The sequence below is a fragment of the Procambarus clarkii genome, chromosome 75, assembly GCF_040958095.1.
Source record: "Procambarus clarkii isolate CNS0578487 chromosome 75, FALCON_Pclarkii_2.0, whole genome shotgun sequence".
Taxonomy (NCBI): domain Eukaryota; kingdom Metazoa; phylum Arthropoda; class Malacostraca; order Decapoda; family Cambaridae; genus Procambarus; species Procambarus clarkii.
Window position 1 is genome coordinate 23,618,956 of NC_091224.1, and position 9,828 is coordinate 23,628,783.

General features: G+C 46.4%; 1 protein-coding gene across 1 annotated transcript in view; it reads right to left on the reverse strand.

The window, feature by feature from the left end:
• The window catches only part of LOC123771837 (mucin-2), a 29,958-nt gene extending 22,601 nt beyond the window's left edge, over positions 1–7,357 (reverse strand). The window contains exon 1 of the mRNA XM_069313598.1: positions 4,795–7,357. Coding sequence (XP_069169699.1) covers positions 4,795–5,715 — 921 coding nt within the window. The 5' untranslated portion in view covers positions 5,716–7,357. The remainder of the gene's footprint in view (positions 1–4,794) is intronic.
• Positions 7,358–9,828: the final 2,471 nt, after the last annotated feature.

A 9,828-nucleotide genomic window follows, 5' to 3' on the forward strand; every position in this document is an offset into this window, starting at 1 on the left:
GTAATAATCATGTGTCATATACAAGTTAGATTACACCCCAACTAAGGGGGACAAACTCACACCACTAGCCCGTTGTAGATGGCTAATTGCTGACTTCGACAGGTTAGTTGAACTCACACATGATAAGTGATTGTCACCGCTGATAAACGCAGAGTGGTAAGAGTCAGTAGAAGTTAAGGTGGAAGTCATTGGGTATATTTCGAAGTCAATCAAAATGAATCCGGGAAAAATGACCCAGCAGTGGTTTTGTGCTGAGCTTGAAGCCTCTCAACCTCTGGAGGGTTAATCACTCACAATAGCTCACTGACCAACCAGAAAGTATACTTTAGTCTAGGACATAGCCATATATATATATATATATCCTTGGTGTATATATTTTGGTGTTAGGCTTCAGGTATATCAGCCTCTGGAGGGTTGGTGAAGCAATTCTTAAAGCTTCCTGACCAGAAAGTATACTTTAGTAAGTAAACTCTCAGTATAATATACACCGAGTAGCGGGGTTCGCCTCTGGGTGTATTTCCTTGTTTAAAACCTATATAGGCAGTGTATTGAGGTATTAACTAAAGTTTAATATATGTCAACACTGGTCACTACTTCCGTGTTTATTGACTTTGTGTCCAGGATTTATGTCCGGATGTTGTGAAAGATGTTATGTGTCGGTGTCTTGTATTGTCCATACAATACATATCTGTCCAGGTAATGTGTTTAGGTGTCCAGGCAGTATATTCACGCAATTAACACGTTCAACCCAGGTGTTTGTGTGTGTGCGTGTGTGTGTGTGTGTGTGTGTGCTGAACAGGATTGAACAGCTGAACAAGAATGAACACACCTCGAGTGTAGAAAGCGCTGGCAACTTCCTATCATGCGAGACATGAAGATTACACCCTTAACTTTCCGTTCCCACGACTCTTCGTCGCTTAAACAGGTGTGTGTGTTGTAGTGTGTGTGTGTGTGTGTGCGTGCGTGCGTGTGTGTTTGTGTGTGTGTGTGTGTGTGTGTGTGTGTGTGTGTGTCCTAGGCTACATGATCCTGTAGGGTGGAGCCTCAGCTCCTAAACCCGACATTCCAAACATTAGTAGTCGAATGCAATGAACGGTGTATTGTGTACCGCTCAGTGTGTATACCTAGAAGTGGGTTACACCGCTTCTAGGTATACTCACTGAGTTTACTACAGCTCAGAACTAAAGTTCATTTATTAATCGCTCAACAATATCCCATTATCCGTCAGTAGAGAGTTAACGGGATGGAGAGGAATAACGGAATAGGATGGAACAAAGAGGGAGGAAAGACACTATTGAGAGAGGAGTGAGAGTAAGGAAGAGGGAGTGAGTGGATGGGAAAGGGAAGATATTCTTCCAAGCCAGATTAACCGTACAGTACCGGAAAGGGACAGAAGAGGAGGAGAACGGGGTCAATGGAACGGTACCCATCCACTTTGGTCCATTGGAGGGATCGGACTCCGATCCTGCCAGGTGCAAGGCCGTCACTGTACCGACCAATCCAAGTGGATGAACTAGCTTAGCGTTAAATGCATCCAGTGGGGAATGAATTCAGGTGACGGGGGTCTTACTAACAATTGAGGAATCATAGTCAGACATTGTTTATCACGTCCAAACTTGGGAGGAAGTAGAGACAGACATTGTTTAACATGGGAGGAACCAGAGAGACAGTGACTAACATGGGAGGAACCAGATAGTGACTAACATGGGAGGAACCAGAGAGACAGTGACTAACATGTGAGGAACCAGACAGTGACTAACATGGGAGGAACCAGAGACAGTGACTAACATGAGAGGAACCAGAGACAGTGACTAACATGGGAGGAACCAGAGAGACAGTGACTAACATGAGAGGAACCAGAGAGACAGTGACTAACATTAGAGGAACCAGAGAGACAGTGACTAACATTAGAGGAACCAGAGAGACAGTGACTAACATTAGAGGAACCAGAGAGACAGTGACTAACATGAGAGGAACCAGAGAGACAGTGACTAACATTAGAGGAACCAGAGAGACAGTGACTAACATGGGAGGAACCAGAGAGACAGTGACTAACATGGGAGGAACCAGAGAGACAGTGACTAACATGGGAGGAACCAGAGAGACAGTGACTAACATGGGAGGAACCAGACAGTGACTAACATGGGAGGAACCAGAGACAGTGACTAACATGGGAGGAACCAGAGAGACAGTGACTAACATGGGAGGAACCAGAGAGACAGTGACTAACATGGGAGGAACCAGACAGTGACTAACATGGGAGGAACCAGAGAGACAGTGACTAACATGAGAAGAACCAGAGAGACAGTGACTAACATTAGAGGAACCAAAGAGACAGTGACTAACATGGGAGGAACCAGAAAGACAGTGACTAACATGAGAGGAACCAGAGAGACAGTGACTAACATGGGAGGAACCAGACAGTGACTAACATGAGAGGAACCAGAAAGACAGTGACTAACATGAGAGGAACCAGAGAGACAGTGACTAACATGGGAGGAACCAGAGAGACAGTGACTAACATGGGAGGAACCAGACAGTGACTAACATGGGAGGAACCAGACAGTGACTAACATGGGAGGAACCAAAAAAGAGAAAGCAGTGATGGGAACCAATTACCCAAATGAGTCACTGGAATATTACAAAAAAAGGCAAACATGGAAACATGTCAACTAAACCTCAGACTTCTATGGCAGATAAAACAGAACTTATGGACTGAAACCAGTCAACTGAAGGTAGAAAGAACACACACACACACACACACACACACACACACACACACACACACACACACGGCTCAGGAATCTGTACACCAGTTGATTGACAGTTGAGAGGCGGGACCAAAGAGCCAAAGCTCAACCCCCGCAAGCACAAATAGGTGAGTACACACACACACACACACACACACACACACACACACACACACACACACACACACACACACACACACACACACACACGCACACACACACACAAAACGGCATTTCAAACACTCCATCCGGCACAAAATGCTTTACAAAAACGCGTGTTACAACTCCGAACAATCACGACCAAGAGTCAACCTTCAATTACCCCGTTGGAGATAATTACCTCATAATGAGCAGAGTCAATTATACCCCCATGCTATGATAAGACGGGTCAGCCCCTTCCCAGACCTACTTAACCCTTTCTTCCCCCTAAAAAAAACCCTAAGAACAAATAACAAATAGAAAGCCATAGCGCTGTTCCCCCCCCCCACTCCCTCACCCCCCCCCCTTTTAAAATATCAATGAATCTATGGTACTATTTCCCGTTAAAGAACTCGGTAAAACTCCTAATTCTATTTCCTGAAGAACTTTCAAATTTTTGTTTTGTTTATACAGATTGTTAGTTGACTATTTTCGAATACGTTAAGTTTTTTACATTATTATAAATTACGAAACAATTTTTTTAGAAATCATAGGATTGTTTTTTTCTGCTTAATTGATAGAGATACATTGTTTAAAAGAGAGCAAATGGATAGAAATAAAAGATAACTGCTGGAGATAAGAAAGCTAATGGATAGATAGAGCGTGATAATGGATAGATGTAAAGAACACATATATAATAGATAATATAAATAATGGATAGATGTAATAGATATAGTGGATATGTAGATAAGTAACTATCTAAAATACATACGAATTAAGTTGAATATCGTGAAAGGGTGTATTTTAATATTTAACGGAGCATTGGAGGGTGTGCTGATGGTGGTGTTGTGGTGTGATAGTGGTGTTGTGGTGGTGTTGTGATGGTGGTGTTATGGTGGTGATGTTGTGGTGATGGTGTTGGTGTGATGGTGGTGTTGTGGTGGTGGTGTTGTGGTGGTGGTGTTGTGGTGATGGTGTTGTGGTGGTGGTGTTGTGGTGATGGTGTTGGTGTGATGGTGGTGTTGTGGTGGTGGTGTTGTGATGGTGGTGTTGTGGTGGTGGTGTTGTGGTGATGGTGTTGGTGTGATGGTGGTGTTGTGGTGATGGTGTTGTGATGGTGGTGTTGTGGTGGTGGTGTTGTGGTGGTGGTGTTGTGGTGATGGTGTTGGTGTGATGGTGGTGTTGTGGTGGTGGTGTTGGTGTGATGGTGGTGTTGTGGTGGTGGTGTTGGTGTGATGGTGGTGTTGTGGTGGTGGTGTTGTGGTGATGGTGGTGTTGTGTGGTGGTAGTGTTATTGTGTTATGCTGGTGTTGTGTATTAATTATTTATATGTGTAGAATCGAGCTAGTAGCTCTTGGACTCCGCCTTTCTGATGAATCTATTTTTCCTCTATTATGTCTACTACATATATATTTATCGCTAACAGGTATAGGGTGATATGTGTGATAGTGGTTTGGTGTTAGTGGTGGTGTTGTGGTAGTGGTGGTGTGGTGGTGGTGTTGTGTGATGGTGTTGTAATGGCGGTATTGTTATGATGGTATGGTGATTGTGGAGGCTATGTAACGTTGACAGTAGTGATGATGGAGATGCTGACAGTATAGAAACAACAAATATAATAATGTTTACCAGACCACACACTAGAAAGTGAAGGGACGACGACGTTTCGGTCCGTCCTGGACCATTCTCAAGTCGACAATCGACTTGAGAATGGTCCAGGACGTCCTTCACCTTCTAGTGTGTGGTCTGGTCAACATACTTTAGCAACGTTATTGTGACTCATCGCCTGCATAATCATGTTTATTAATTCAACAAATATAATAACGACTCAGAAGAACAAAAGGAATCTCCTCGCGCGCCTTCAGAGGTCCGGAAGACCCGCGGAACACTAAGGAATCTGGCCACTCACGTTCAGGACGATGACGGCAATAAGGACTGCGGGGTTGGCAAGCGCGAACTGGATCTGGGACAGAATACCCGAAGCTGCTGCCGATATGGCGCCGAACTGGCGCGAGGTCCCTGCTCTTCCTTCCTGAACTATGGCGTCGCTCTCGTCCGCTACCAGTTCCGTCTGCCGGTGTAGGCTAAACGCTCTGAAGTACTTCCGGTGGGGGATATCTGCAAGTTGTACCGCTGTCTCCGTCGGTGTCCGTTCATGGTGGTACGACTGACCTGATGGCCACAGCGACCTCTTCAGACGTCTGATTATTGTGTCCCCTGATTTTTTCCAGCGCCCCAGTAGGGTGTCTTCTGATTGCGTGGGTGTACCTGAAGAGTGCTGGTTCCGGCGCCTGGGTTCGAGAATGGATTCTCCGACAGTCCTAGTATTCGTAGAAACGGTTCCCTCAGCCTCGGGATGATGATCCTGACCCAGATCTCCTTTCTTGCGTTTGGGAAGCTTTGTCTTCTTCACGGCAAAGTACTGCACCGGGGCGAAATTTCTACTCGAGTTCTTTACGTCACCAAACACCAATTCCTTGGGAACGTAGTCGATTCTAACTTGAGGCTTCGAGGATTCTTCCTGGCCTTTGTGCTTGGCGGGAGACACGTACACCAGCACGGCCATATCCTCGATCTTCTTCTCTTTCGGGAGAGTGCCAGGCATCAGCCTCATGTTCTTGTCTGAGGAGTAGTCCGCTGTGGTGCTGAGCAGGTCTCTGGCTGCCCGGGCGGCGCCCTTCCCGCTGTATAGCTCCAGGGCTCTGAGTAACTGGGTCAGAAGGACATCCTTCTTCACTGTCACGTCCGCCGCTGCTGGCGCCATTGCTTGCGTGAGTGCGTGCAGGCACACGCACGTGATAACACACGCGATCCATACCTTCGACAACATCTTACTGGGTTTTCCCACTTGACACTTTCAAAACTCTGGAAATATGTTTCAGAATTTTTCCCCTCTGTGTCGTCTACCAAATGCTGTGATTACTTCTAGATCAGTTTTCTCTTAAACCTTTCGAGATTCTAATTCTCATTACCAAACTCGCGCTAACTACCTCCGAATCCTTTTAAGGGGATCCACAGCTGGCGATCAAGACTCTAGCATTCAAATGCCTCCAGAGTTAGTATAGAGGTGTGCAGTAGGGCCCCGCGGTCGGCGTCGACGGTAGAGTCAGCCATGCAGCGACGCTCTACATTCCCCGACAGATTATGGTGTCGGCCGGACCTGAATCGAGAACAGTAATCGCCGAGCTTACTCACCCACTCACTCCTTTCGCTTTTTTATGGGTGTTTCCTCGGCTCAATCTCTCTCTTGCTACTCCTTGTGTTTTAGTTCACCCTTCGCTAACACGGGCTCTAATACAGTTGTTAGCATTCCAATTTATTAGTATTGATCTTCGTAGAGTTTTGGTGCTTTGAGCCCCTTTTTGGTAATGCGCTTGGCGCTTTTATGGGTATATCTTTGTCTGGAAGCCACTTAGTTGCTCTATAAATCCTCTTTACCAAATTATTTGAATTCCATTTTTTTCCCTAGACTTTCAGTCGATTTTAATCCAAAAACCTCCCACCTTTTTTACACTTTCCTTATGTTATTATCTTCTGCCTATCTCACTTACACACGTTTTCTATATGTATATCTGTTCATGCGCCTATGAATGAATAAAATGGCGGCGGAAGACTCTCCACTCGGGCGACTGGTGTGGGAACGGTGTTCCTGTACTTGTACTGCGTCAGTCACACTCACTAGTGAACGTGAGGTTCCATCATTCACAATAGACTAATGTTCCCAGGCAACCAACCACGTTTTCTAACATACAAGTAAGCACTTGTTTCACCCGATCGGAACGTTTTCTATAGCCTTGGTAACCCAGCCCAAACGTTTGGCGATTTTTGCTCTAGATCTTGGACTCCAATTGTCGTCTACCTAATCAATGTAGGTCAATATTCGATATCAATATAGCTAATATATTCAGTTTGTTTTTAATGCGTTATTTGATTAAATGACTAATATTTCAGCTTTGTGTAGTAATTATTAATTAATATTACATTAAGGCGTTTACTGTTTCAATTCTTCAGCAACTTTTTTTTTCGCAGATTTACCAGCGTTTAGTGAAAATATTTTCGCTCTTAGGGTGTTTAATTTTAAAGGAATTTATGTTCAATTCGTTTTCGACGGCAGCCTAGTGTTGTAATTCAGCACTTTTGAACTTGAACAGTGATATGCACACACCAGGTATAGTATTACACCGAACACCGGTCTCGTTTTCTGACTGGTCTCTCACTACTGGTCTCTCTACAGCAGGTCACACACGGTCTGACAGTCCTCTCTGGTCCAGGAGGCTCTTCAAATTTCGAAGCGTGACCGCGGAAACACACAAGATTTGAGTTGTATGGTCTGGTCTAGACCAAATTGGATGCAAAGTTCCAAAGCGAGACCACACACAATCGTTAGATATTTTGGTCCTCTTTGGTCTCACAATCACCAAGCGTGACCACACGCACACACACACAGGCGAGTGCTGGTTCCGTGTGCTCTGCTCCGTCGACGGCTTGAGACTGACGTCCTGAGAGACTCTAGTCTAAAACCTCCACTCCCTTGTTGGCTTTCCTCGTACTGACACACCCACCCACCCCACCCCACCTGCCCATCTGTGTTCCCGCCCACATCAAGCGAAACCTTCACGTTGCAATACAAGCCTCTCCTCACCACATATATCTCTTCATTGTTCGCTTCTAAATTCTCCTGTTCGTACCCCCAACCGGTAGATGAAGTAGTTGTTTTAAGCTAACTAAATTCAGTACACACTTTTAAATGTAGGTATGATAAGAACGAGAAAAAATAAAACCGTCGAAATCGTTTGAAAGGCGAGGCTAAAGAGCTCACACCTCAACTCTCCAAAACACATCTACGTGAGCACATTCAGGTGAACACAAACATTCACACGCAAGTTCTTGGTGACTAAGCTCGTGATTGTAATAAACTCACATTATTCTGAGTTTACATGGCAGATAAGTCTTAAGAAGAGTACCTCATCACGGCCCTGAGGCGTTTGGCCTCATTTTTCTTTGCGCAATTTCTTTCCTCCGTAGGCAGTAGGAAAAGTATGTAAATTTCTAATACTCTTACAAACTTTCTGTGTAAAACGGCAACAGGTGTTTTGCTATCTTTATTTTTTAATTATTGTTAATTATTTTATTATTATTATTATTATTATTATTATTATTATTATTATTGTATACTAGATATTGCTGCTATTGTTGTCCTCGCTTATCTCACTATAGAAGAACACACAGGCGCGGAAAAGCACACGGGAGACATCTCCCGTCACGCAGGGTGCAGTCGCACCTCCACAGATCTCCAGTATCAGCTCTTGATACTGGTAATGACTCAAAAGGGCCACCACTTACGGGCTATTCATGCCCGTGCCACCTTTTGGGTGGCTTAATCTTCGTCAATCAATCAATCGGGAAAGCAAATAGGAGGAGATGAGAAGGTTGAGGACCATGAGAGAGTGTGGTGAGAGCCACCATGAAAGAGTGATGAGAGCCACCATGAGAGAGTGGTGAGAGCTACCATGAGAGAGTGGTGAGAGCCACCATGAGAGAGTGGTGAGAGCCACCATGAGAGAGTGGTGAGAGCCACCATGAGAGAGTGGTGAGAGCTACCATGAGAGAGTGGTGAGAGCCACCATGAGAGAGTGGTGAGAGCCACCATGAGAGAGTGGTGAGAGCCACCATGAGAGAGTGGTGAGAGCCACCATGAGAGAGTGGTGAGAGCCACCATGAGAGAGTGGTGAGAGCCACCACGAGAGAGTGGTGAGAGCCACCATGAGAGAGTGGTGAGAGCTACCATGAGAGAGTGGTGAGAGCCACCATGAGAGAGTGGTGAGAGCCTCCATGAGAGAGTGGTGAGAGCCACCATGAGTGGTGAGAGCCACCATGAGAGAGTGGTGAGAGCTACCATGAGAGAGTGGTGAGAGCCACCATGAGAGAGTGGTGAGAGCTACCATGAGAGAGTGATGAGAGCCACCATGAGAGAGTGGTGAGAGCCGCCATGAGAGAGTGGTGAGAGCCTCCATGAGAGAGTGGTGAGAGCCACCATGAGTGGTGAGAGCCACCATGAGTGGTGAGAGCCACCATGAGTGGTGAGAGCCACCATGAGTGGTAAGAGCCACCATGAGAGTGTGGTGAGAGCCACCATGAGAGAGTGGTGAGAGCCACCATGAGAGAGTGGTGAGAGCCACCATGAGAGAGTGGTGAGAGCCACCATGAGAGAGTGGTGAGAGCCACCATGAGTGGTGAGAGCCACCATGAGTGGTGAGAGCCACCATGAGTGGTAAGAGCCACCATGAGAGTGTGGTGAGAGCCACCATGAGAGAGTGGTGAGAGCCACCATGAGAGAGTGGTGAGAGCCACCATGAGAGAGTGGTGAGAGCCACCATGAGAGAGTGGTGAGAGCCACCATGAGAGAGTGGTGAGAGCCACCACGAGAGAGTGGTGAGAGCCACCATGAGAGAGTGGTGAGAGCTACCATGAGAGAGTGGTGAGAGCCACCATGAGAGAGTGGTGAGAGCCTCCATGAGAGAGTGGTGAGAGCCACCATGAGTGGTGAGAGCCACCATGAGAGAGTGGTGAGAGCTACCATGAGAGAGTGGTGAGAGCCACCATGAGAGAGTGGTGAGAGCTACCATGAGAGAGTGATGAGAGCCACCATGAGAGAGTGGTGAGAGCCGCCATGAGAGAGTGGTGAGAGCCTCCATGAGAGAGTGGTGAGAGCCACCATGAGTGGTGAGAGCCACCATGAGTGGTGAGAGCCACCATGAGTGGTGAGAGCCACCATGAGTGGTAAGAGCCACCATGAGAGTGTGGTGAGAGCCACCATGAGAGAGTGGTGAGAGCCAGCAAGGTAGAGACCCGCTGGAGCCTTGCACGCTCCAAAGATAGTGAGACGACCAGAACACGTGAAGCATTTATGCAATCATTTACGAAACCTGTACATTTTCCTTAA